The 27,812-nt window shown below is 50.6% G+C and overlaps 1 protein-coding gene across 2 annotated transcripts; it reads right to left on the minus strand.

Annotated features, from left to right (window-relative positions):
* Window positions 1-7,220: 7,220 nt before the first annotated feature.
* CSF1 (colony stimulating factor 1) lies at window positions 7,221-26,094 on the minus strand. Of its 2 annotated transcripts, none has more exons than XM_081307921.1 (9): window positions 25,559-26,094; window positions 22,339-22,461; window positions 21,059-21,121; window positions 19,398-19,568; window positions 15,965-16,112; window positions 13,849-14,873; window positions 13,262-13,314; window positions 12,884-12,942; window positions 7,221-9,310 (listed from the first exon to the last, which is right to left on the minus strand). In XM_081307921.1, exons 1-8 carry the CDS (start codon window positions 25,595-25,597, stop codon window positions 12,897-12,899), a joined length of 1,668 nt encoding a protein of 555 aa, XP_081164047.1. In that variant the 5' UTR covers window positions 25,598-26,094; the 3' UTR covers window positions 7,221-9,310; window positions 12,884-12,896. The 2 variants fall into 2 exon arrangements, with proteins under 2 accessions (XP_081164047.1, XP_081164046.1); XM_081307920.1 differs by lacking the exon at window positions 7,221-9,310 and adding an exon at window positions 11,157-12,021 and having other exon boundaries at window positions 25,559-25,612.
* Window positions 26,095-27,812: the final 1,718 nt, after the last annotated feature.

The raw sequence follows: 27,812 nt of genomic DNA on the forward strand, positions 1-27,812 counted from the left end.
TTAGGGTAAAGAACATGGGATGAAGGACAAGGAGGACATACCTCTCCCCTCCTTAGGAAGTTAAGGTCCCCGTTTTTCACTGACTGGTGAAAAGTGAGGCTTTCATAGAAAAAATACTCTAGTGTACCATTTTTTTAAACTTTTTTTTTAGATGTAGATGGACACAATGCTTTTATTTTTATATATTTATTTTTATGTGGTGCCGAGGATTGAACTCAGTGCTTCACACGTGCTAGGCAAGCGCTCTACCACTGAGCTACAACCCCAGCCCTCTGGTGTACCATTTTAATTCCCTTGCTGCTTCTTTTATTACATATTTTTGAGTTTTTCTAGTGGTTTCCATGGAGAGTATCTTTAGCATCTTAATTTATAACAATCCATTTCAAATTAATACCGAATTAATTTTGATAATACAAAAAAACTTAGCAAAGTGCTAAGCGATTCAGTGAGACCCTGTCTCTAAATAAAATACAAAATAGGGCTGGGAATGTGATTCAGTGGTCAAGGATCAAGGACCCCTAAATTCAATCCCTGTTAAAAAAAAAAATCTTGTTTTAGTTCTTGTACTTTTCAATTCCATAGTTTTGATTTGGCTCTTTTTATTGGCATCTCTATTTAATGAGATGCTCATATTTTCCTTTAGTTCTTTAGAAAGGTTTTCCTTTAGTCTTTGAACACATTAAATCTCTTGGTCTAGTAAATGCAATGTCTGGGCTTCCTCGGGGACATTTTCTATTGATTGCTTTGGTTCCTGTGTTTGGGGCATACCTTCTTACATCTTTACATGACTTGTGATTTTTATTGTTGTTGAAAAATAGACAGTTAAAATAATATAATGCAGTGACTCAGGAAATCAGGTTTCTACTCCATCCCTATGGTTTTTTCTTGTTGCTAGTATTTAAAAATACTCAGAACACAGCACAGGCCTTGAACAGAATTACTTTTATATCGGAAGCTCTTCTTTGGGAGAGTAGACAGTAAAAGAGGACTTCCTGCGTGTAGGTGTGGAACTCATTTCAGGAAAACCAGCACTGATTCAGCACCCATGGTGCACTCTGGTAATGATAGCTCATTGAGGCTCAGGCAAAGGCAGGGCTCTGCACCTATCCACAGGGTCTTCCAGCCTCCAGCCTTCAACCTGTCCCTCAGAATGACCACAGCATATTGACCCTGCGGATGTCACATTCAATTATTCTTGTTCATCTTTGCACATGCATTTCCAGGGGAGGTCTGGACAACCTCCCTTAGAGATCTGACTGAGTGAGGGCAGCAAATTTCTATCCTTTTTATCCAAAAAGATTATGATCAGGCAAAATAAGAATGATGCTATAGTCCAGCTGCCAGCTGCAGTGGTGAGTGCCCAGATATTTCCTGGACTAGAATTAGCCACAGGCTTCAGTCACACCCAAATAATGGGTAGAAAGAAAAGACACAGGTCGCAAAGGATCCAAGCCAAAGGAATCAAGAGGGAGGGGCTGATGGTTAAGAGAGTTTTCCCAGAGACCTAGGCAGTGGGCACACCAGTTAGCAATGCCCCTCTTCCTTTAATAATGAATTTAGGGTTAATAGGAGGGTCAAGAAAGCAAGTGTCTATCAAAGGCACCTCTTGCCACTCCAGGTTATGCAACCCTTCCGAGGGGTAAAAAATGACAGTGCTAAGTCTGAGTACCCTCCAAGCCCAGCAGGCTTGCCCAAGCTGTCCATTTGTGCAAGAAGCACTTATTAAATGCCCACTAGAGTGTGATGTTGTGACAAGAGTGTGGAATTGGAATACAGGCAGACCTGGGTTCGAATCCAGACTTTACCTCTTACCAGATGCTGTGAACTGGCTGACTTATTAAATTTATCTAAGCCTTAGTACCTATATCTGTCAAAGAGGATATTAGCACAGAGCTTGCAGGACTGGTAGTAGGATGGAATGAAATTGCATTTTTGTAGAGTACCTCAAACAAGATGGGTAATTAATCAGTTCTTTTACATTCCATCTTGTTGACAGTCTTGAAAAAAGAGGATGAACTGACAATTTCTCGCTGCTTGTAAACTTTCTATGGCTTCCTCTATCTTCATCCTTCTGAAGGCCTGCACCACCCTACATCCCTGGCTCAGGCCCCGTTATGAGCTCTCATAGCACCTGCATGTTATTATTCTATGACATTCTATGACTAGATACTGATTTGTGTGGTTGCCTGACTACCTGTATCTTCCACTGACTCTTTTTCATCGTTGTTTTGTACAGAGATTGACTCTAGGAGCGCTTTGCCACTGAGCTATATCCCCAGCCCTTTAAAAAAATTTTTTTTAAAAGATTTGATACAGGGACTCACTAAGTTGCTGAGGCTGGCTTCCAACTTGTATTCCTCCTGCCTCAGCCTTCCTGAGTTGCCGGGATGATAGGTGTGTGCCACCCTGCCCATCTCCACTGACTTTTAATTATCAATTTGTCCTTAGTGTCTATCAATAAATGGGGAAATGAATGATTGAGGAGGAGGCTTCTGCCTTCACAGACCTCACTAGGTGCACACACACACCAAAGGACTATGACACAGAGGGGCCTTGGGCAGGACGTGTTGATCAGAGCAGTTAAAATCCAATGTAAGGGGCTGGGGCTGTAGCTCAGTGGCAGAGCACTTGCCTTGCACATGGGAGGCACTGGGTTCCATCCTCAGCACCACATAAAAAAAAATACACAAATAAAATAAATGCATTATGTCCATCTACAACTACACAAAAGTTTTTTTAAAAATCCAATGTAGGGCTGTCACCCAGCTCTCCACCAAGAATTCACCTGGCAACCCCGTGTCCCAGCTTCCTCTATCACCTCAACCCCAAACCTCTTCGTTTTGTCTTCAATTAAAAAAAAAAACTGCCTTTTTTTTTTTTTTTTTTTTTTTTGCAATTGCAGAGTGGTATTCAGTTAACGGAACAACGATTACTTTGTATAAGCTATACCAGAGAACAATGAAGATGAAAAACTACCACCCTATATATAATACACAATGCTGTGACAAGAACCTGTTTTAAATCTCCATGCCAGTTTATAACCCCCACACTTTACCAGGCAAGGTTAGTTAATTGCTAATTGAAAATACCACTTGATAGGGCTTTCTAAAGACAATTCATTCGTGTGTTAAATTCACTGCACAGTTTAAAATAGAAATCTTACACATCCCATCATCTCAATTTTGGGGGGGGGTGAAGGGGGTTAAATGCTTTATAGACAAGGAAAAGAATGCACTAGAACTAACTTATTTGTTGTCATCTGATCATCTTCCTCTTCTTCCTTCTTTTTCTTGCCCCTTTTCAGCCGTGATGACTCCCTTCTTTGCTGTGTCCGGCTTTCTCTAAGCTCAGCGGGCAGCAATGTCCTTTTCACATCTTTCCTTCAGCTCAGCAGCCCTCTTTCCATGAGGCTGCTTGTCATCTGCAGCAGTGCTGTGCCACATCCCTGCCAGTTTCTTTGCAGCATCGCTGATAGGTAGACTGGATGTTCTTGTTCAGAACAGAAGAAGAAAGCCAAAGGGAGGCTTCGTGGGTGCACAGGATTCCTAAGCTTCCTTTTTGTTTCCCCTGTAGGAGGGATATAGGTTTCCATTTCTCTTTCATGATGGGCCTTGTCTGCCTTTATCATGTCTTCGAATGCTCCCTTCTGTTTAGCAGACATGGTCATCCACCTCCTGAGTGCTGCTTAGGAAACTCTGGGAAGCTGACGAAACATCCTGTGCTGCTTCTTGGGCTCCTCCCAGCAAATCTGCACAAAGAATGCACGTGGTGACATTTTGCCCTCTGCCGCCTAGAATCTCTTTGCCATGTTCAGTTGTTTTTCCTCAGGGAGGCACAGAGTCACCCAGTGCCCATCAGGCCCTTGCTTGCCTGGGCATTGTCTCTGTGGAGCTCAAGATACTGCAGTGTCTGTCACCCATCACCGCTCCATGTGTCACCCTGCCATGGAGCTGAGTCAGTGTGGAGCTGACTATAGATGGGGTGATGGGGTGAGACTGTGGGCTTTCCTGTGGTCCTAGACTAGAGACCCAGACACAGTGGCTCTTGCCTCTGCAGGGGGAGACAGCAAGCCTCTGCATTCAGCCATTTTGCCAGGGGGATTTCCAGGCTGGCAGGGCCACCCTGCTCCCTCAGCAGTGCCAGCATCCAGGGCAGCAGAGCCTGGTCATTCCCTCCCTGGTCATTCACTCTGAGAAACTAAAGAGAAAAACCAGGGGACAAAAGTGCTGCTCTGGCAGAGGGGCCCTCTGTGGGGCATGGGAGGGGAACTTCCCAGGGCAGCTTAGGCACTGTTCACCACCCCCTCCTCGGACAAATGAATTTAGCTCCTTGTTCATGGGTCCCTGGAACACCCACCAAACTCACCCAGACTCCAGTGCCCCCATCGACCCCTTCCTCACCATGGCCCACAGTCTGCACGAGGTTAACCTCAGGCTTCTTCCTGGTCGCCTCTGATTCATTTTCCTGCCTTTGGCCGGATAGGGGTTTAGAGGTTTGGCTGGGCCCTTCTGCTTATATACTCCAAACCAGAGTTCCTGACCCTGCCTGCTAACCAGCACCCACCGCAACCTAGGGCCTCTCCCCTCCAGCTTCCTACGGGTCCCTCCCTCCAGTCAGAAACCCTTAGCCACATGGTATCGTAATCTTCATTCCCGCCGCAGCACCTAGCTCTGCCATCTTCGTCAGAGAGGGGCCAGGCCCTGGCAGCATCTGGTTCCGCAGTGCTTGCCTGGAGGGAGCTATCTGGCCTGGTACTGTAGGACCAGCTGACAAAGGTGGCATCAGAGCATACTTTGTTCAGGAACAGTCCTTTGGAGTCCATAAGTTATTTTTTTGTGGTTTGTCACTTTGAACCTCCATGCTGGTATGCCTGGTTTGAACTCTTAAAGTAGTTCTATAACGAGAAACCTGAGGCTCAGGGAAGTTAAATGCTTACCTAAGGTTGTACAAATAGGCAATAAGACAGCCAAGCCAAGGACCCGAGTTCTCTTGTTCCAAATGCAATGTGATGAGTGCTCTGTAAGTACCAGGCTTCCCAAGCAGCCCCTGTAGCAGGTCAAACCCAGGGAAAGGCCTGCTACCAGTCTCTGGCCTTTCTGGGCCTTCTGGGAAGGCAGGCAAGGGACATGGTTTTTGTTTTATATTTTTGTTTGTTTACTTATTTTCCCCTAATCCTTGCTGAAAGGCTTTCCATTCACCACAGCACTGTAACTCAAGCAGGGTTATAACCTGTTAAGCCCGGTCTCCATCAGAAGCCAATGAGCCGTCTCTGCTGAAAATACTTCCTCCATCTGCTCATTGAACTGTAGTTACTAGGTATTAATTCCATTGAATAATGCCAGTAAACCCCTGCAGAAGGCCACCAATTAAATCTGATCAGAATTTGCACTGCCATTCCTTTATTCATGTATTCAGTACTAACCATTTGATCCATGTTTATTGCACACCTACTGTATGCCAGCTACTCTCAGGCACTGGCTTGTGAGGAGAGACACAGCAGTGTCTGGTAGAGTCCACCCATGATTTGGTGGAACAGTTGAACAGATAAACAGATCCCAAGTCTTTGGGAGCATAGGGGAGGAAGCAGCTAAGCTTGGGCGTATCACAGGAGCCTGAGTCAGGCTAGGGAGGCTTCTCAGAGGAGACTTTTTGGAAAAATATTTTTATTTATATTTTTTAGTTATAGATGGACACAATATCTTTGTTTAATTGATTTATTTTTATGTGGTACTGAGGATCAAACCCAGTGCCTCACACATGCTAGGCAAATGCTCTACTGCTGAGCTACAACCGCAGCCCCTTGAGTTGGGTTTTGAGGGACTGAATGTGAGTAAGTTTCTTCAAAAATCTTTTCTGAGGAGTTTTGGATGGAAAGGGAAGAGCTAGCTTAAGAAAAATGGTAAGGGATGGGTGGGGAAGGCAATCACCTAGAAAGGGGTGACAGAGACCCTGAATACTTAGTTCCTGGCCATGTTTGGTGCCAATCCTAGTTCTATAACCTAGAACCCCTAAGTCTAGGGACTCAGGAGACTTAGTTATTTGGGCAGCACTCTGCCATCAATTTCTTTCTTTTCTTTATTTGTACCAGGGATTGAACTCAGGGATGATCAACCATTGAGCCACATTCCCAGCCCTTTTAATTTTTTTATTTAGAGACAGAGTCTAAGCTGCCTAGGGCCTCGCTAAGTTGCTGAGGCTGGCTTTGAACTTGCAAGCCATCTGCCTCAGCCTCCCAAATCCTTAGGTGTCCCATCAATTTCTGTGATGATACAAATGTTGCATTTTGTGCTAACAGGGTAGTCGCATGTGACTGTCAAGCCTTGAAATGTGGCTAGTACATCTGAGGAACTGAATGCTTACTCATTTCATTTTAATAAATTTAAGCTTAAATAGCCACCATATCTGACAGTATAGCTTTGGCGGCTTCTCACCCTGGGTTACCTTTGAATCACTTGAGATGTCTTTTAAAAATTCTGATGCCTGGTACCCGAGGCTCAACCTTGAGATCCTGATTTTGTTGATCTAGGAAGGGGCTTGGGTATTAGGAATTTTGGAAACAACCCAGGGGAGTCTCTGGAAAGCCAAGGTTAAGAACCCGGGAACTACAATTTTGTCTACCATACTCTCAGAGATGGGAAGGCCTCTCATCTCAGTCTTGCCTTGGGTGTGTGTTTGGGCCATACTTGGCCTTCAGTTGCTTGGCTCACCTAGCACACCTTCCTTCTTGGAAAGCCACATCCTTGGCCTCCTCTCTACTTCCTGTAGGAAGATCAGTCCTTTAGAAAGATCTTCACACAGACACAGAAGGCAGGCTTCTAACCCTGCTAGCCGTACCCACTTCCAAAGTCCAGAGACTCAGTCACCTCAGCGGCTGCTAGGACCTGGCCAGTTCCTTCTCCCCTGGACAGCAGGGTTCAATGGTCAAGGAGCCTCCTGCAGGGCCCTGGGGCCCTTGGACAGAGCCCCACCAGCCATTTTCCCAGGCTGGGCTGGAGCAGGGGCCGTGGCCAGGCCTGAGGTTTGGCTGCGTTCTGCCCATTTTCCTATTAAACAGATATGCAGATGAATGTTTGGGACAGCAATAGTACAGGAGGTTTCAGTAACAACACAAACTTGGAGACAGCCCTCCTTCCTCAAGTACCTCGGAAAAAGCTGCTGCCCGCCCACTCCTACTTTTGCCACCCACACCCCAAAAACTTTTTCCATGACTTACACATGGCAGCTTGTGCACTTCTTTTATTATTAAATATATAAGCAGCTTCCTATTTTTTAAATAGATATTTAAATGACCTTATATAAAATAATTCACCACTTCCAAGTATAAAAACGCAATCTCACAGTTCGTGAGCCAATGTCCCCTCTGGGCTTTCTCAGAGGAAAGTAGGGGTTCCTGTGCAGGTAGCCGGGGGAGGGGACACCCAGAGGTGGCTCTGGGGTTCCTCCTGCTCCGGTGTAACCAAGCGCCCACAAAGAGCTTCTGCAATGGGTTGGGTTTGTTGTTTTTTTTTTTTTTTGACCTTGAAAAAACTATATGTCTAAGGTGGAGGGGGAAGGGAGAAATGCCTTTTTTGTTTTTTTTTTTCCTTCCATTTTTAAATATGTATTTTCTAGCATGGAATATGGAGTCTGTTACTAAAAGGATGAGCCCCATGAGAAAGTTCTCTGCTGCCCTTCCTTCAGCTGTCAGATGGGTAGCAGGGGCTGCAGACCCTCATTCTCTCTGGCAGGAAGGGAAGGTCATGGGCCTAGCAGCCAGACCAGTGGAGGGCCCAGAGAGTTAGGAAAGGAGGGACACAGCAGCATCAAGGGGCAATAGACAGTCCTGTCACCCACTGCTCAGGTCTCAGAGCCATGGCCAGAGGTTAGCCCAGGAAGCAGAGGTCCTCAGGGTGGAGTCGGAAGTAGATACTTGGGCCTCCTGGTCTCTCTCCAGCCCTGGCTTGCCTGGCTAGAGATGGTGGGGTGAGAGCTGGAGAGTATCGCTGGAGTCAGGAGAAAGAAGGGCCAGAGGGGGATGGGAGCTGGGAGCTATGCAGGTGGGTCTGGAGTACAGTCTAGCCCCCCATATCTGCTGACAACAGGGGAAGAAGACTGGGCTGAGAGGTTGGGGTACAGAGAGCTCCCCAACCTCAGGGGTATACCCATGTTTAAAGACCCATTTTCAGTCAGAGCTCTCCCCGGAGCCTCTCTGCCTCTGCCTCCCCTCCTTTTCTCCCTCCCACTAGTCACTTCCCCCTGGGGAATGTCAAAGTGCAAGATGCAGAAACCTGGGCGAACAACACAGTCCAAAGACCAGCTTTGGCTGGTGGCCCAGGCAGTTCTCCCACCCCGCTCCACCCCGGGAAGTTGAAGGCCAGTCAGGAGAGGGTCAGGGCCTAGGGACTCCCTCAGTCGACAGGTGAGACCAGCTCAGCGCAGGAAGCTGGGGAGAGGATGGAGGGGAAGAGGTCCAGGTGGATGGATGCTCACTTGTGGGGATGGACGGGGTAGGCTGTTCAGCAGGCAGGTTCTGTATTCACAGTGCAATGGCTTCCTTCATGACGGGGGCCTCTGTATGGCCTCCCAGAGAAGTTCTGGCAGGAGCTAGAGGGAAGGAGGAGCAGAGGCCAGAGCCCAGTCCCCCTCTTGGCATCATGAGCCAGGTCAGGCAGGTCCTGAGGGCAGGGCTGGCCTCCCCTCGCCACCTGGCAACAGGCAGAGGGCACTCAGGCAAGTAGAGGGTGTAGACCGCCCCCCAGCTGTCAGTGCAAACAGCCAGAGGCCTCCTCTTCCCGGCTTCTAGGCTGCACACCTTTCCAGGAAATGAGGCCACGCTGTCCCGCCCTGCAAATCACAGGCTCCTCTCTCTCTGGAGACAGGTCCACACCTGTAGATGTTAGGATCCCTTGGCACTAAATGGGTCCTTTGGGTGCAGGGCTCTTCCACTCCTCAGTGGCCACACTGGTCTCCCATATGCCCCAGGTGGCTGGGTCCCTGGCCCAGGTGTTGGCTTGGAGGAGAGTAAGAGGAGGGTGTAGCCCCTGAGGGAAAGGGTCCTGAGACGGGCTGGCCAGCCTTCCTCAAGCGCATGGAGCCTCCAGGGCCCACAATAAATAGCGGCAGTGTGGGGCGTCCTCCAGCCCCTCTCTCAGTCAGTTGAGGGTCTTGAGGGTCAAGGCAGAGGAACCCCAGCTGGGCTGCTCTGGTCCAGTCCTGGCAGGCAGGAGCTCTGGTGGTAGGCAGGCCACATTCCCAGGGGGATGGCTAGGGAGGGTGGTGGTGGACGCTCCACGAGGTCTCCTCCCATGGAGAGATAGTCATGTGCGCCCCGCTGTAGGGGAGAAAAGGGAAGGCTGGTCAGTCGGGTGGGAGTGAGGGGAGGGTCGCTGAGGATGTGGCTGGGGGAGGTGTGACATTCCTGTGGGCAGGACTTCCTCCCATCCCTTCCCTCACCCTCCCAGCCACCCCAGACACCGCAGAGGGACAAGGCAGCTTTCCCTGGCAGCAGCCCAGGCCTCTGGCCAGACTGGCCTCACCTCCTACCTCCTCCTGGGGAACCAGGGACCACAGGGGAGGTCCAGAGCCTGGTTGGGGTGTGGGCAAGGATAGGGGAGGGTCATTGCTCAAGCAGAGGGGGCCCTATGGGATCAGGGAGGAGGCTCTTGAGTGTCCTTAGACCCCTTCTCAGGCAAGACTGTCTTAGCAGCCTTGGTTCAATGAACCATGGATGCCCTCTAACTGTAGCAAAGAGCTCTTCTTCTACTTCTACAACATTCATCAGAGAGGGTCCTCACAGATGATACTTATACAAAGGTAACTGAAGAGGAAGAACTTGGGCAGGAAGCATTTACAAGCAATGCCAGGAGGAGTAAACTCCCACCCTGACCTTGTGCAAATGAACCCGTGAGCAACCCAGCCTCCTCCTGCATGGGCCTAGAGACTTGCCTCCTGCATCATCCATGGGAGCCAGGGCCCTGTTCTCTCCCCACCCCCACCCCCATCCTTGTCCCCATGCCCAGCATCCTCAGAACGCTTTGTTCCCAGAGCAGAAATCCCCTGGACTCCATCCAACAGCTTGACTTTGGACCCTGAGTGGTGCCTCCCTCCCTAATGTCCATGGCCCTACTGGCCAAGCCTACGATGGGTAAGGAGGGAAGATGGAACCTACAGCCTCTGGCTCTCAGCCCATTCCCATGCTCTAGAGGAGAGAGAAAGGGGAGCTATGTTGGACATGAGCCATGCTGGTACAGCCAGGCCACAGGCCCTAGGGTCTAGGAGAGAAGAAGGACCAAAAGGGCATGCTTTAGCCCAGGGCTCCATCTCCTAGTTCCCTGGACTAAGATGCTGGTATCTGAGCTTTGGCATCTCTGTGTCCCTTATAGGTGCCTCTGTTTCCCACTTCCATTGCCCTCATGAGAGCAGCAGTTGGTCTGGGCACAGGTACTCAATTTCCCAAAGGCTCTTGGTCCCTGATATGAAGACCACCTTAGGACTGGACCCACTGGGCCACATGGGTCTCCATGTCCTGAATTCCTTCTCTGAGTGGAATCTTGAGGGGAGGAAGAGGAAGGCTTGGACAGGCCTGAGAGCAGACAGCAGGGAAAGGGGAACAGGAGTACAAAGGAGCCAGGGCAGAGGGCCAAGACCCCAGGGAAATGGGTGACCTATACAAAAAGGAGCCACAAATCCCCCTGGACCTCCATCTTCTGTTTACCAGTCCTGAAGGGCCTGGGTCCTACACTCAGTCCTGACCCATTTACCTATCTCAGCCCATGCTACTAACAAGAGGGACCCCAGGATTTCAGATATGCTGCTACCTCCTGCCCCTTTACAAATGAATTCCCCTGATTTGGGGCATATTCCAGATCTCTGATCTCTGAAGGAGGGGCCCAGACCTGTCATCCTACACATGCCCTAAGGCATTTGCTTGGGTCTGGCAAGGGGTGTGACGGGAAAATTGAGTGGATCACCCAACTAGTCAGCCAGCCAACCAGTCTTATCAGCAAATCAGTCAGTAACCAGTAAGCTTCCCAATCAATAACCAGCTAGCTAAGGCAGTCACCAGTAGTAGGTTGGTTAGTCAGAGTTACCTAACTAGCCGGTTTATCAGAATTGATTAGTTAACTAGTTAATTGGTCAGTCAGGGGTGGGTCAGTTAGACAGCTGACCAGGGTAAATTGGTGAGTCAGCCCTGAAGCTGGCCAGTCAACATTTATTGAAATTTTGGCAAATATGATAGGGCCCTCTTTATACTAGAACCTGGCATGGAAAAGGAAATGCAAAAAAAAAAAAAAAGTGGAAGACAGTCCCTGCCCTCAAGGGGCTTACAATCTTCTGAGCAGTGCAGAATGTACATATACATGTAAAATAAGATTTTAAAATGTATAAAAACAACATCCAAATACGTGCAAATTCATATAGTATTAACCAGGTACAAAAGAGCAGAAGGGATATGAATTAAAGGAGCAACCAGAGGGGTGTGGAGACACCTGGGGAGCGCTCCTGATGGGCTGATTATGGGTGCAGTTTCAGGGGGAAGTAAATCAGGTCACATCTTTACCAACAACATGGGCAAGGACAACAGAAAGCACTCATCAATGTGCAGGGGACACAACTGAGAGGGCTACGCCGATGACAGAATCAGGGTTAAAACACTTTCAGTAGGCTTGGGGGATGGGGAGAAAGCAACAAGGTGGTTTTACCAAGGGTGAGCATAAACTCTTGTGCTTTGACTTAAAAAGTTAAGCTGTCCAAGCATGGGATGGAACAGGTCTGTTGGACACAGGTTCATGTGTTCATGAAAACAGAACTAGGGATTTTTAATAGACCACAAGCTCCACATATGACAACAATATGATGCGGTTGTTAAAAACTAATGCAATCTTAATCTGCACGAATAGAAGAATACTGTCCAGATCAAGGAAGGTAACAGTCCCACTGTACTCTGAGCTGGTCAGACAACATCTGGAGTACTGTGTCCAGGGCTGGGCGCGACATTTTCAGAGGGACATTGACAAACGAGTGTCCAGGATGGTGAGGGGTCTGAAAACCATATCATATAAGGAATGTTTGAGGGACTTGGCCACACTTAGCATAGAGAATTCTTAAAGGGAACATGGATGGCTAAGTTCAAATATCTGAGGGTTCTATAAGAAGAGGAGGAGGACCAGTGAGGAGGGGACAGGACCAGTGAGGAGGGGACAGGGAGGGCAGTTTTGCCCCACACAAGGAAGGCTTCTCCCTGTGTTCTTTGAAGACAGCACGGACTTGCTAGGCATGGAGCTTGTCTAGAACTGGGAATGTGTGAAGAAAGCTGGTTGACTACCTGCTGGGGATGCAGAGAGGGTTGGCCTCTTGGGGGTGGGACACTGGGACAAATGACCTCTGAGAGCCCTCCCCAGGTTAAGGCTCTATGGTGCCATGATTCTAAAAGCAAGGAGTAGGAATGGCCTTGGCTGGGGAGGAGCTCCGGCTGGGAAGTGGTCAACAAGAGGTGCAGAGGGTGGCCACTGGAAGGGCTTGGAAGCCAAGCTGAGAAGGTTAGGTGTGAGGTGGCTGACCATGCAGAGCTACCGAAAATTCCCCAGGAGGGCCTAGACCTCATAAAAGCCACATTAGAGGAAGAGGATTTGGGTGACTTTGGGAGTGAAGATGACTTGAAAGCCTAATGCAGAGGTAGCAGTACCTGGCCTCAGGTGGAGTGGAGGAGCTGGAGGGGCAAGGGGAGCCTGAGGCTGGGAAGGGAGAGGGTTGGCTCCACTTAGTGATGAAGGGAGCAGAACCGAGGACAGGGAGTCAAGTGTGTGGGCCTCAGGCGAATCATGGTGTCAGTAGCAGGTAAGGGTGACTGAAGAAGGGGGTACTTCTTTTTAAGGGTGGAAAGAGATCAAAATCAGAATCTTACCTTAGAATTCCCTCTATACTAGCAATTCCACCTGTGTGTCCTCATCCTGGGCCAGGGGGCTGCAGGAAGAACAGGGGGCTAGCATAAGACTTCAGCAGGAGCAGAGGAGTGAGGGGACCGGCTAAGTTCACCCCCAATTCCACATATGTGCTCCAACCCTCAAAGATTTAGAAAACCCCAAAGTGCCTGTCTCTTGGAAGAAATCAGGTAAAGGCCCAGATATCTAGGAAGAGAGACCCTTCCTCTCCCATCCTGTGCTGTAGTTTCATTTCCTTAGAGCAAATGGGAGAAGGACACCCCCTCCCTGCAATCTAGAGTGGAAACAAATCCAAAGCCAGGACCTCCAGTGCCTCCCAGAGCCCCACCCCAGCCTCTCACCTGCCCTCTGGCTGCCTCATGGGAGAATCCAATATCTGAAGCTCTCGATGGCTCTGAGGAGAGAAAAGAGGCAGGCTCATTGAGGAGCTGGGGAAGGGGGGAGACAGGGGTGCCCTAGACATTAATAGGAGAGTTGTAAGATTCCCCCTGCCAATGCCTCAATGTGGGGTTTATTCACAGGGTCAGGGGAGATTCCTGAGGCCTCACTACTGCCCAGACACCCCTCTTCTTCCTCTCCTATGCAGCCTGCTCACTACGGTCCTCATGCCCCAGGCTCTAAAGAGCTCCCATGCACAGTATGGAGCTCCTTCTTCCCCCTCCTGCCTGGTTGTCACCCTGCTGTCAGCCCAAGAATCTTCTCTCCCATTCTCTTCTGCTTTGGTCCCTTTGGTCCCATTGACTTCATGGTTGGAACCTTTCTGAAGTAACCCTCTGTGTCCACTCTGACCCTCTGGCTCCCTTAGGTCCCCTCTCTCAGCATCTGAAGAACCTAAGCAGAACTCGGAGTACTCTCCATTCCTGCACCCACACCCAGCCTCTGCCCTGCCCCTGTGAGATGCTCTCTCTCCTCACCAGGGCCTCCTTACCCTCCGCCTCCACCTGTAGAACAGGAGGCCACCAACAGCCAGCAAGACCAGGATGATGCTGGGCACCAACAGGTGGAAGACAAACTCAGAGGACTGGGGGCCGGAGGATTTCGCGGGCTCTGTCTCATAGCCTGTGTCAGTCAAAGGAATGGAGTTAAAATGGGCCAGGGGCCCAGCTGCCCCCTCACTTGCTTGTCCTCCTTCCAGTTCTGCGGGGCTCCTCCGATCCCTGGTGCTCCTCTTGCTTTCCAGCTCCCCAAGGGGCGGTGCAATGTCCCCGGAGTGGCTTCTGGGAAGCCGTGTCTGAGCAGAGAGGGTGGCGGGGTTGCTGAAACCTTGGGGGTGCAGTGAGGAGATCCAGGGAGAGCTTGGTTCCTGGCGGTCTCTGGGCAGCATGGATGAGCGGTCTGTCTTCTCAGGGGCATGACTCTGGGCTTGGCCAGTGGGTCTCATGGGATCCACCTTAGGCAAGGGGGTGCCAGTTACATCCATTGGTTGTTGGTCCTCTGTTGACATAGGGAGTGAAGAAGATGCTGAGAGGAGGTCTCTGGGTCGGGCCATCTCTGCCTGGACACTGCCCCCTCCTGGCCTGGAGGGGGAAAGCTCTGCCCCTTGGGGTCCAGGACCCTCACTAGCCTCTCCAGAGGCCTCTTCTAGGACCCAGTTAGTGGCCAGTGCAGAATCAAGAATGTCCTCCACCCCAGGGATGGGGGCTCCAGCAGAGGGGCGAGGCTGTGGTAAACCCCCAGGGGGCCTGTCCTCAAGGCCTGGGGTCTCTGGTGACTTGAGGCTCTCACAGGTGCTCCTAGGTGGTCGCTGCTTGGCACTGCCCGGATCCACTGTGCGAAGGGGCTGCTCACTGGGCAAGAGGGAGCTGCCCTCTGTCCCCTCAGAATCATCCCAGGTCAAGCCAGCCATTGGGGCAATGGAGGGGGTGAGGGGCTGCTGAGGGGAGACAGAGGTCAGGTCACTGCTAGGGGTGGCTTTAGGGTACAGGCAGTTGCAATCAGGCTTGGTCACCACATCTGAAAGAACCACAGAAAAGGGGAGAGAGAAAGACAGGGAGGAGATAGAGTCACCAGCCTCTGGCATAGCTCCCCCAGAGGGGTCAGGAGGGGATATGGGTCTGGGGAGGGGGTCCCTCATCTCCTAACTCAGCCCTGGGGCTGAGAAGAGGAGAGGATTAGATGTACATGACACAGGGATCAGACAGAGAAGGCACAACGTGCAGGGTGGCATAGGCAGAGCAAAGAGCAGGGGATAGATGCCCAGACTGGGGGACAGAGTGAGAAAGGCTGGAGGCCAAGCCAAGGTTCAGCAGCAGCCAGGCCAGGAAATGGAGCAGTGGCCTCCCAGACCAATAAAAGACATTTTGAAGCCCCCAAGACACTAGTTCATGCATACCCAGGAGCCACACAGCCATGGCCACAGGCAGGAACAGACTGGGAATGGAACATGATCAGCTTGAAGCCTCAGGACTGAAACCACAAAGCTGGACTTGGCCATTGGCAGGTTGCGAGGCCTCAGCCCCTGCCTTGGGGAGCAAGGTTGAGTAGGAGGGCACACGTGGCACAGGACACAGAGATGAGGACACGCAGGGTACACAGTTGTACAGCTGAGCCAACAGTGGGACAGTTGGAATGATGTTCAGACTTCAACTCCAGCCTTGTCCCTTGAGGGGACACCCAAGGAATCCTGGGAACTTCTGGAGCCAGGGTATCCTGGTGATTTGCAGCCGGGCTTCTGGAGCAAGAACCCTAATTCCCAAATGCTCTCTCCACAGAAACCCCGTATGTTCAGCCAGTCTGCAGAGCCTAGGGGAAAAGCTTCCATGCCAATAGAGCTTTCCCAAGGGGTCCCCTCTGTTACTCCCTGACCTCACAGCCACCAGCACAGGCCTTTTCAATGCCTCCACATGCAAACATACAGTGGTGTACATGCACACATATGTCAGAAAAGACATGTGTCTAGGACCCCCGAGGTACATAAAGCCACATATGTACACGAAAAAGCACATCTACGCACAGAGAAACACAGGCTGCCTCCCAGGGCTCCCTCCAGCCCCACGTCCCACCTTCCACACCCTCTCACGCTTGCTGGTCCATCCGGTGCCTACCTCGGCTGGAGCACTCAGCAAAGCTATTGTTGCAGTTCTTGCTGAAAATATTCCAGTCCTTTTCAAGGAGAATTTTTGTTTCATTAAAGATGTTTTTGATCTTCTCCAGCAACTGGAGGGGAGTCTCATAGAAAGTTCGGACACAAGCCTGGAAGGAGAGCAGGGACCCCTTTTGAGACTACTAGTCTTGTGTCACTTTCTTGTTTATTAAATTCCCTTGGCCTTTCTCACATCAGTCTTCTTTTCCCTTTTTGTTCTCTCCCTTGGTTCTACTCTAGTTTGCAGCAGAATCAGTCCTGATGTTATGAAACATGTCATTCATTCACAGATCCATCCGATATATGTTTATGTGACAGGTACATGGTAATTACCTGAGCATCACATAATGAGAAAGAGGGAGGTAGCTGAGCTGGACACGGTGTCCAGTGGGGGTGCTGGCACTACACAAATTGCTAAAAGTGCAGTAAGACCCAGGATGAAGTTCTGAGCAATCTGAAGGTGTAATAAACCAGAACTAAAGGAGGGTTCAAGGAGAACTTCCCCAGGGAACCAACTGAAAGATGAGCAAGAGTTAACCAGGAAAGGAGAGAGGATTGGGAAAAGCTTCCCTGGCAGAAAAAAAAAAAAAAAAAAAACAGGCTGTGCAAAGTTCCTGAGGCAGAAAAAAGTATGAAATGCCAAAACCTGAAAGAAGGCTGGAGTAGCTAACATACTGTCATCTAGGAGGAAAGTGACAAGAGACTCAATTGGAGAGAGTTCAGTGGGGGCCTATAGGGCTTTGTGGACCATGTCAAGAATTTTTAACATTATTCATAGAGCAAAAGAACTGTGAGCAGTTGTTGGGGAGGTGGGTGGTGGGATAAGACCGCTTTTAGAAAAATCATCTCGCTATGTTGTGGAGAATGCAGTGGGGTAGCCACGGGAGTTGAGGGTCCTCTGCTTGTGTTGGTATGTTTTTGGAGAGAGGACTGAGGACTCCTCATGCCTGTCTGCTGAGCCCATCTGTCTCTCTGCTCATGGGCCAAGCTCCCGTACCCACTGGAGCTCTGGAAGCTCCACTCTCCTGGGCTTCCTCTCACCTCTCCAGCTGCTCCTTACTCTCCTGATCAGGTTCCTGACTTCTAAAAGCTGGAATTCCTCAGGATCCAGTACTGGGCCCAAAGCTTCTTTCACTCCAGGCCATGCCACACACACCCCTGCCTTCCACCAGTGGCCTACTTGACTCCCAAATACGAAGTACTCCGTGAAGTCCATGAGGGTGTCCCTGAATCCCCCTGATCTGTGCACAGTAGGCCTGACATAAATATTTATAGATCAATTATGAATGAGAAGACCTGAGCTCAGCTCCATCAGATAGGTGACAGCAGCCAAACTAACTATCCAGTGTGGACTCCTTCCCTATCTATGAAGTCAGATCAGAAACCCTGTCCCCAGGCTGCTGAAAGGAAGGCAAAGAAGCTAGCTCTCATTTCCTCTCTCTTCACTGTCTCATCACACCTCACCTCAGACTTCATAAAGCAAGAATCTGCAGCCAGAAGACCTGATGCCCAGCCTGTCTGAGCAGAGGGTGTCCGCCGCCCCAGCTCCAAATCCCTCTAGCATACTTTTGCTGGGGGCTGCTCCTCCGGCTCCAGTGGCTCCCTCCCTCCTGGGACCTACCCTCAGTACTCACTGGCTGTCTTATTGGGTAGATGGGTGCCTACCCACATGGGCCAGAGAGCCTTGTCTCAGTGGTGGATGGGGAATGCATATTCCCAGACTCATGCTTGGACTCAGTGAAGCAGACTCTGGGCAGGGGGTGCTGGGAATCTGCATTTGAAACAAGCTCCCCAAATGACTCTCAAGAACCTTGATGCTGACAAGCCACAGATTCAATGCCTCTTATTAAGGATTTTTTTTCCTCCCTCAACTGCACACTCCCTTTAGCTACATCTCTTTTTCTAAGTACCCCCTCCTCTCCTTGACCTTTAAGTGCTGGAGTTTCTGGGCCTGTTCCTCTTCTCAGAGTAGGCAATGCTATACAGTCCTGTGCTGTCACAGGTGACCTCCAAGCCAAACCTCTTAAGTCTGTGAATCCCTAGTCACATTCAGAACCAGAGCCTTCAGCTGCTGGCTCAGCATCTCCAGTCTGATGTGTCCCAAACTGAACTTAACTCTTTCCTCAAATTTGCTCCTGCCCACTGATGTCCCCATTTTAATATCCCTGAAAGAGCCAGGTGCCCAAGATGCAGTCTTCCTGACTCTTCCTTTTCCTCAGCTCCTCACATCCCCTACATGAGCCAAGTCCTACCTGGCTCATGCCTACCGGAACATCATCACTGGCCTCCATCTTCCCTGCACCACCCTGAGTCAAGCCACCACTGCCTCTGGGCTGGCCTCCTCCTGCTCACCTCCTGGCTTCCATTTGTGCTCCCTATAGCCCACTCTCCACACAGCAACCAGAAGGGTCTCGACTTGAGATATCTTAAGTCACTTGCCTATCACAATGGTTCCCCTTGCACTTCAGACAAAATCCTGCATCTTTGACACCCAGATGGTCTGGTTCCTGCTTTTTCTCCTCCCCCACACTTTAGTGCTCCAAAATTGGCCATACTCCTGCTCACTAGGACACTCTTACACCTTGGCTGTGTTAACTGCCCTTTGGGTTCTTGAATGCAGACCTTCCTGTTCACTATAGGGCTTGTGTTCAACATTCTCTGCTCTGGATTGTTCTTCTGGTCTCATTGCTTTCTAACTCTTATTTTATCTCTGGAGCTGTCATTCATATTTTCTTACTCAGGAGTCTACTTTGTCTCTCCTTCTGCACTCCCGTTTAGGGCAGAGTTCCCGAGGCCTGTGGTTCTCGCTCATGGCCCACACTCTCTCACCTCCTTCAGATCTTCCCTAATGTTCTGGCCTAATGTTCTCTAGTGCATTTATTGCTATCCTCTGTACCACATACTTGACTTGTGTATTTTTTTTGACTGTCTCATCATCCTTACCACCACCACCCCCAAATGTTATCTCCATGATGGTGGGGATTTTCGCCTGTTTTGATCACAGCTATTTCCTGGTGTCAAGAACAGCACCTGGTACACAATTGGCATTCAGTAGCTATTTGTCAAATGAAAAAAAAAAAAACAGTCCTGCTGGTTTGTAATCATATTCACTGTGTCACTGTTTGAACAACTGCCCACAACCCTTGACCCGTAAGCTCCACGAGGGTAGGAACCATTAGTTTCTTGCTCCAAGTACATCATCAAGGCCCAACACTGCACCTCTTCCTGATAAGTTCTTACTAAAGGTTTGTGGAATGAATGAATGAACGGGAGAGTGAGTGGGCAATCTCATGAGTCAAGATGGGTGGATGCACTTGGCACATGTGGGCTTGGGTGGTACCTCCACAGCTGCCCTCCACCCCTTCTCAATGCTCCCATCTCCAGGACCCTCCTACCTTATCATTCTCCTCATAATCCTCGGTGAAGCAATTCTTGAGCCTCAAAGGAAGTTCCTGGAGCTTTTCCATGGCATCGGCATTGGGGGTGTGGTCTTTGAAGCGCATAGTATCTTCCATTATGTCTTGTACCAGGAGAAATGCCTTCTTTAGGTAGCACACGGGATCTTTCTGAAAAAGGAACCAGAAACTTATGTCCTGGCTGATGAGGCCCGGGAAGCTCTGCTTTGTTTTAGATGCTGCCACACCAAGCAGACGGAGGGCTGCACCCTGCTGTCCCCTACCAGTGATAAGGAGAATGCTGCCCTCAGCTTGTCTTTCTTTTTCTCTTTTTGGATTCCAACACTACTGGGGACTGGGTTAGAGTGAAGGAAACATGGATTCTGATTAGAGAGATCTTTGGATTTCTGGAATATAAGGCCTTAATTAGGAATTCAGAGGGTGGGCTTCAGGGAACGCTCTTTTCTCTCTCTCTCTCTCAGCTTGAGTTTGCAAAAGTCCTTGGTCTTGTGGTCCCTTCAAATCCTCCAGGACATAAGGGGTACTGAAGACTACATCATAGTCCAAAGAATGACCTCAGTGTTTTGTCTCCCATGGATGGTGGTTGCCTTGAAGATAGAAACTCTCTTTTGGCTCCGTATTCTAAGACCTGGTTCACTAGGCTCCTGATAAATGTGTGTTATGGCTTGAGTGAGGAAGTGAATGAATGAGACACTGAGGCCATTTCTTAGGCCATGAGGTGATCTCCAATTTTAATAAGGGGCACATGGGTCTGGTGTGAAGGAATTCAGAGATGGAAGTAACCTCTAGATAGCCTGTCCTGTGTGTGGCATAGCAGGTGGAGAGTGGCACCTGTAGAGGTGTGACAGACATCAGGAAGACCTTGTGCAGAGACTTGAAGATAGGAAGAAACAGGGAAGGGGGTCAGAAATGGGGCTATACGCTCAAAATACCAGGCTAGACAGCCTGATCTTTCAATTGGAGTGATGGGGACCCTGAAAGGTGGGCTGAAGGCAGCAGGTTTGGGTTTCAAAAACTCCCCCTAGTGGTGGGATGGTGAGTGTACTGGAATTAGGGAGGCCACTTAGAAGGCTCCTGAAATTGTCCTGAAAGTGATTGATGGGTTGTGAGGACAGAAACCAGAGCTGCCAGGAGGCTCAACCAGAAGCACTTGGTGTCTTGTTGGGTGTGGGTAGGAAGATTGGCTGGACTGACTTCCTGAGTGCTGACTGTCTGGTGAATGCAGTGACTTATTTTTCCAAAACATGAGATTTTGAAGTAGTGCATTGGTTTACCTTAGGCTCTAGAGATAACAGGCCTTCAACTCATGCCTCTACCACTTACTGGTCATGCTCCCTTAACCTCTCTATGGACATTAAGCAATATCCATGGACCACATAGTGTTACTGTGAGGACTAACTTGGAAAAGTGCCTGGCACACAATAAACACTTTTATGTGCCAGCCAGGAAAAGGGAAAAGTAGGGAACCTGAGCCCTGGAGCCTGCCCAGCCCTGATGCTGGCACCTTAGAATTCAGCATCCAGGAATTCTCACACCTGTCCAGCTCTAGGATTTCTGATGCCTTCATGCGTCCATATGTACCCCACCCTGGGAGGAACACATAGGCTGGCACATGGGCTTTGCAGATAATCACCACTCACCAACTGTTCCTGGTCTACAAACTCAAAGGAAATGTTGCATGAGGTCTCCATTTGACTGTCAATCTGTAAGAGAGAACAGGCCAGTGGTTGCAACGTATCTATAACTCAGCTGAGCTGACCTTAGAAGGAGGACCTGAGTTTCTCTGTGGATTAGGGTTCAAACTTCATCCACCTCCCCCCTGCTATATCTAGAAAGAGACAGTCAAGGTTAGGGGAAGACCTATGCCTTCCAAATGCCCAGAAGAGGGTTATAGAAGAGCAAACCGTCTCCTCCTACCTCCTACTCTATGAAATCACAGATGCCAATTTGTTATAACGAAAATCAATTACAGGATAATACAGGATCCAATCTTCCCTGGAGGTAGTAAGCACTCTGTCATGGAAGAAATTTAAGCAGAGGTTGGTCAAGCTTTGGGGATTCAGAATTTGTAGGGGCTGGGGCTAGAGGCCCTTAAAGTCCCCATTATCCCCAGAGCAGGAGTCTGTGTTCTAAGACTCACAAAATGCTGTGGCCCTTGGTCTACCTTGGACTGCTGTAACAATTTCATGCAGGAGAAGTAGTGCAGGGGCAAAAAAGGCTGGAGGTCCAGCCCATGGCCTTCAAGTTCAGGGAAGGGGAGCTAGTCTCAGCCAGGGGTGCCCCACCCTGCCTGGCTGACCAAAAGGATAGTAAATTCCCTTTTGAGCCAGACAGGAGCATCCTGACTCTGCCTGGATGGACCACGTTTGGGATTGTTGATGATTCTGTTGGTCAGATTAGGATGAGACAAGGGCTCCTTCATGGGCCAGATGAGCAGGCCATTCCAGTGTCAAAGGCAAGAGCCAGAGAAGTGAGGGTGGAGGGCTGGGAGTAAGACAGGAACCTCCCCTTCAACTCTGGGTGGAGCCGTGGTGCCGGGCTGGTGGCATATCTGAGAGTCCAAGAGCTAGAGGCACCATCTGGACTCAGCAAAAAGACTGGGCTATCTTCCCCGAAGAGGCAATCCTTGAGGGAAAACAGGCCTTAGGAGCCCTTTTAGAATCCACAGTGGACATTTCTGGCTAACATTGACTCAGGCAACCAGCCCCGGAAACTCATCCTATTCACCACCTGCAAGGGGGTCAAAGAGGGCGTTAGGGTGGGGGCTCCTGAGGTTCTGACCTGGGGAAGGTCAATGAGAGGAGAAGCAGATGAGCCATGGTCTAGACAGCCCTATTCCCTGCAATTCCTCTCTTTGACCCTGCTCCCTGGCTCCTGCCTCAGTTTCCCCAGTGGGGAGAAAGCATGGCCATACACTCACCAGCTGCTGCAGCAACTGTAGGTGTCCGTTCCCAATCGTGTGTCTACACTTCTCCGAAACCTCCTTGGCAATACTCCTGCTCACTAGGAGACAGACCAGCAGCAGCCAGGGGCCCAGCCATGTCTATGACAGAGAGGGTGTCATTACTCCCCGGCTCTCACTTTCTCCAGCTACCCCCATGCCCTGCTAGAGACAGAAAAACAAAGGTCTCATACCCACAATGCTGTAGTCTCTGCCTCACACCCCCAGATGCAGCATTCCCCAAATCAGGAGTTCCTATCAGCCATGGCACAACCTTGCTCTCCCTGATAACAACCCAGATGTCATCCTCTCCAAGAAATCTTCCCAGATTTAACCCAGGCCAAGCCTAACCACACATCACATCTCTAATGATGATGCAGGTGGTGTGCCCAGCTATCTAAATTCTGACAGCACAGGAAACTCCTCAAGGGCAGGACTTGCATCTACCCATCATTTTATCCCTGCAACATCAACACAGAGCCAAGCACCTTAAGCTGCCCTCGAGTTCATGTTCATGCACCAACTTCTAGATGACAAACTAGAGACATTTCCCCCAGGGGCCTATGCCTTCCTCCCAATTGGTTCCATGCAGGTCTGACTTTGCCACAAGAATAGACCAGGGGACCAAACACAATTTCATTAGCAACTCATCCCACACCTCCTGGAGCCAGGGTGTATATTTCAAAAGGAGCCCAAGTGATTAATCAGAGGCAGTAGTGCCAGCTCTGCACCATCCCTGGCTGGCACGTGCCTATCAGACTCCCACCAGGTTCTTCACCAGCCAGCCAGCTCTTATCATGGCAGAGAAGTCTTCTCCTCTCTTTCAGCACCCACCTGCTCCTCACCAGGGTGATGAGACTGATATTCTGTCTTTGCCCTTCCTTCTTCTCTCTCCATTTTCCTCCTCAATGTCCCCTCATCTTTATCTCTGGAACTAGGGTTCCTCTTCTCTAGCCAGAGGTAAAGGGACCCTTGTGTTTTCTTTCCTTAGCTTGAGATTGCCTCTTAAGAGCTCCTGAGCCTCCTGGCAACTGATGCCCCCAGATTCAGGGAAATGCTGGCAGGGTGGGGTAAGGGCTGGCACTTTCCTGGGCTCTGGGCTTTGCCCCAGTAATCCAGATGATGAGACAAATACTGCAAATAAGTAGCACATTGGAAAAACACAGGGAGGCTACGAAGCAGCCCATACCAACAGGCTGATTTATATTTAAAAGCCCAGCATCTTGCCAGTTCTTACCAGGGGGGACAGGCAGCTCTGACTGGGCTACCAGGGAAACTGCAGGGAGGAGGGACCTTAGTGAGGCTTTAAAAGATAGGGAGAAGTTGATGACAGGAGAGGGAGGAAGGTCTGAAGAGAAGAGACAGGAGGTGGCTCAATGCCATTCAGCACGGGGCCTGTGAGGGTCCTGAGAGGAAGTAGAACAGCCAGGGTCTGTGGCAGACTTCAGGCTCTGTCTGGCAGTTGGGGAGATAGCCCTGGGTGAGAACAGTTGCCCAGGCCCTCAGGAACTTCAAGCACAGGACCGGTTAGAGGAATTTGAGCCATGCAGAGGCTGGCTTTGCCCCATGCTGGCTACCGCTGCTGAGGCTCTGAGCCCCTGGTGTAACTGGTATGTAGTAAAGAAAGGGCCTCAGGGGAAGGGAAGGATGTTCAGGAAGACAACCTCACCCCAGGCATTTCAAGACATTGATGTGTAAGGACAGAAAGTTGAAGGCAATTCTTAACCCCCCTGGGCTGTCAGGCTTTGGGTAGTATTTCAGGCATCAGTGTGGGGAAAGGCTGGCTTTGAAGATGGCTGAAGGGGGCCAATCCTAAAGGATCAGGACAGGCACCCAAGGGTTAATGATCTAGCTTGCATCTAGCTGGGCAGGCTCTTCCCGGCTTCCTTCTTCTTCCCACCCACCACCTCAGCCTCTGCCTGTGGGAACAGCCCTCAGAAGGAATCTCTGCTTCGGCCTCAGAGAGATGCAGGACATCTCGCACAGCTGCTCATCAACGACCACCATCCCATTCCATCTTTCCCTTCCACAGTCTCTGGAGAGACCTGGCCTGACTGGGCCATCAAATGACCCTGTCTAAACCTGGCCCCTTTTCTTTCCTCCTGCATTTGCCTCCTCTTTCCTCCACCTTTCACCGCCAGCCCCTTCTCTTTGCCTTATTGCCTATGGCCTAACCCTCTCCCCTTTTCCCTCTCCATCCCATCTTCCAACTCTCAGTTGGGGGCTCCCTCCAAAGTGAATCCACTCTTCTCTCTCTTTTCCCACCTACAACCTTCTCCTCTATCCCCCAAGTATTTTTTTGCTCCTTTCCCCCCAGTTTTCTCCTGTGACTCTTTTCCAGAACTGCTTAGAAGCAGACACATTATACGACCAGTCAGTGTTCACTTGCAATGCAACCCTGCACTTTCTAGGAGTTGCTGCTGCTGCTGCCACTGTTGGAGCAGGGTGTCCCCTATGCAGTCCTAAGCGGCCCATCCCCAGCTCTACAACCTCAAACCTTCCTTCCACCTTCCTAAACTAACACAAATCCCAGGATCTCCTCAACTCCTTGAACCTGACTCTTCAAGAAAAAGAGATTCAGGGCTAACCCCAAGCATCTCTGGCTAACCCCAAAACAGTCACCGGAGTCGCCAACAGCTCCTCTGTGGGGTGGAAAAAATAGTAACTTGTCCATTTCCTTCCCTCTGCCAGCAAGTTACTCAGGCACAGGCGCTGTCATTCTAAAGTTGGGTGACCCCTCAACTTTCCCCATCCAGAAGCACCCACTCCTCCAAAAGGGCCTGGAAGCACGTGCATGGTTGAGGGAAGATGCCCACTGGGGGCCGCATCACTCAGTGCACAGCCGGCTGCTGTGCTTGGAGTGAAGCAGGGCGTCCTGGCTGACACCGGGCCTCCACCCTCGGCTGCAAATCCCTATCTCCTACCGTGGGTAGCTCAGTGTTCCCTTCTGTGCAATGGAATGTGCACCCTTCCCTTTCCCAGGAAAGTGCTGCAGCCCAACGGCCTCAGCCCAAGAGCGCAGGGAACCCCTAGGCAGTCGGTGCGCAAAGGCGGTTAAGAAACCGGAGCCCGCGGCCGCTGCAGGAGAGCCCGGGCAGCTGGCGCGCTCCGGGCCGTGGGCTCCAAGGGGCTGCGTCGGGCCGCCGGCCCCCGAGCCTCCGCCCCAGCCCTGCGGGGTCCCGCGCTGGCTGCCTCTTACCGTGGGAGGGCAGCGCCCGGCGGCGCCCCGCGCGGTCATACGGGCAGCTGGGTCCCGGCCGGGCGCGTCGGCCGCCCTCAGTCGGTCGCTCGCTCGCTGATGCAGAGTCCGCGCCCCTGCCGAAGGCCGCGCCGCAGTCCTGGGGTGTCAAGAGCGCAGCGGTGGCGCCGAGAGGACCCAGGCAAACTTTCACTTTCCGCCCGCCGAGCTTCGCTGGCCAGCCCTCGGCACAGCCTTTTAAGCGGGCGGGCTCGTGGGGCATGTGGTTTATGGGAAATCACCCTGGCCAGGCGCCAGACTCGCGCACACACACACACACACACACACACACACACACACGCACTGACACACACACACACAGACACACACACTCACACACTCAGACTTCGCAGGCCCACTGAGCCGCCTCCCCTCCCCCACCCGCCGGCCGGTCGTCCCCGCTCGCTCGCTGGTCTCCCCAGTCGCGCTGTTTTCTGTGCTCCACTCTGCAGCCTTCGGAAAGAAGCGCGGGTTCCACTGCCCTCCCCACCCCGCCCTTCCCCGAGCCCTCTCTAGACACAGCCTTTCCTTCCTTGCTCTCCAGGCCTCGGATCGGGGCAATTACCTTCTTTCTAATACTAGTCCCGAGGGACTTTCCCTCTAGGCCAGAAAATCCCCCAATCTGAGCAGGAAATGGGCCGAGAGCAGGGATCGGCACTGGGAAGAGAAGACAAACCCTCTGAGAAGACAAACCCCTTGCAGTATGCCCCTCAAGGAGCCTGAGCCCCCTTCACTATGCAGCCAATAAGCCCGCTGAGCTCCCTCACCCCACCCCCGCCCCGTTCTAGGGTCTGGAGACCAGCTACCTGGCCAGGAGAGGAGGGGCCGTGTCCTGTGACAGCTAACTGGGAGGTTCTGCCCTCTGTGCCAAGAGACACTTGAGGCACTTGGCCTCGGTTGGTGTCAATGCTGACTGGGACCTGTGCTCCTTCCTGACCATCAACCCCAGCTCAGATGGGAAAGGCTCTGCACCTGGCACCTTGTGGAAATGCATCTACTGAGTTGATTAACCACATTTTGTCTTTACAGGAGAATGAATCTAAATGAATCACTGGGATGAGCCAAGCCTATTAACTATAATGACAACATCAGGAAAAATTTCTTTCATCAATTCATTATGATCCAATGTATTTCAATCCCTCTGTGAGGCTGCCCACTCCATCCTCTGGGAAATACATGATGCCTGGCCTGGTTTTGAAGAGGCATCTTTCTCAGTTGCCTTACACATCCCTTGCTTCAGCCTCATGCTATAAGCTTGCACCCACATCCTTTGCTCAGATGGTCCGCTCTTCTCCAAAGGCTTCTTTCCTGGGTTGTCCTTTCGGCAAACTCATCCTTTAAGACAAAAATCACATCTCGTCCTACTCCAACAAAGCCTTCTGTGACTCCCCAGGTAAATCAATAGTTTCTTTTTCCTGTGTTCCCACTGGAATTGGCTTATTCCTCATGGTGGTTGTGAGAAGTTGTTTATTATCCACACATTCCCTACATTATTTTAAAAAGGGTTAAGATGATAGTGATGGCTATATTCTGCTCCCACCCGGACTGAAATTTCCTTTGGTGGCACCCATGCTTACCTCTGAATCAACAGTGCTAGCACATAGTGGTACTCAATTAATGGTGGTTGAATTGAATAAGAGGACTAATTCATTTATTTGATAAATGTGCACTAAGTACTTACTATAGGCCAAGCCCTGGGCTGGACCCTGAGTAAACAATTAGTGACCATGCCAAGTGGACGCTGAGTTCACAGGCTTGTGAGCCATCAGAGGCTAAGGTGCATGGAGAAGTGAGTGGGTGCTCAGAGCCTTCAGAGAGGAAGACAGAGGCAGAAGCCCAGCCAGAGGAAGGAGGGTAAGGGTTTACTTCCCTCCTGGGGAATGTTCTTTCAAGTAGTCCTGTACAATGATGCTTAAGATAACATGTTGACACCACAGTTTTTAAGACTGATAAGAGGTTAGCGGAAGTCGTGTGAGAAAGATAAGCTTGCAGACTGGAGAAGTGAGGCAAATTTACTTGCTTCCTCCTTCAGCAACCCAACCTTGCTCCGGGCTCACTGAGATTGAAGTTGGAACCCAGCTCTGTTTCTGGAGGAGAAGCCAGCCACCCTCAGTGACAATGCTTGCATGGGATCCTCATTCCCCCTCTACTGAAGTCTCTTACATACCCAAGTTTGAACCTGACCTCACCACTTACAAGTTACCAGTCATTTGCT

Source organism: Spermophilus citellus, assembly GCF_964194105.1.
Source record: "Spermophilus citellus genome assembly, chromosome: 9".
Taxonomy (NCBI): domain Eukaryota; kingdom Metazoa; phylum Chordata; class Mammalia; order Rodentia; family Sciuridae; genus Spermophilus; species Spermophilus citellus.

Coding starts and splice junctions, on each gene's coding strand:
- CSF1 (XM_081307921.1), bottom strand. CDS start 25,597: ATGACCGCGCGGGGCGCCGCCGGGCGCTGCCCTCCCACG. Junction 19,569..21,058: donor TTGTAGACCAGGAACAGTTG/GTGAGTGGTGAT, acceptor TTCCTTTTTCAG/AAAGATCCCGTGTGCTACCT. Junction 13,315..13,848: donor TCTACAGGTGGAGGCGGAGG/GTAAGGAGGCCC, acceptor TTCTCTCCTCAG/AGCCATCGAGAGCTTCAGAT.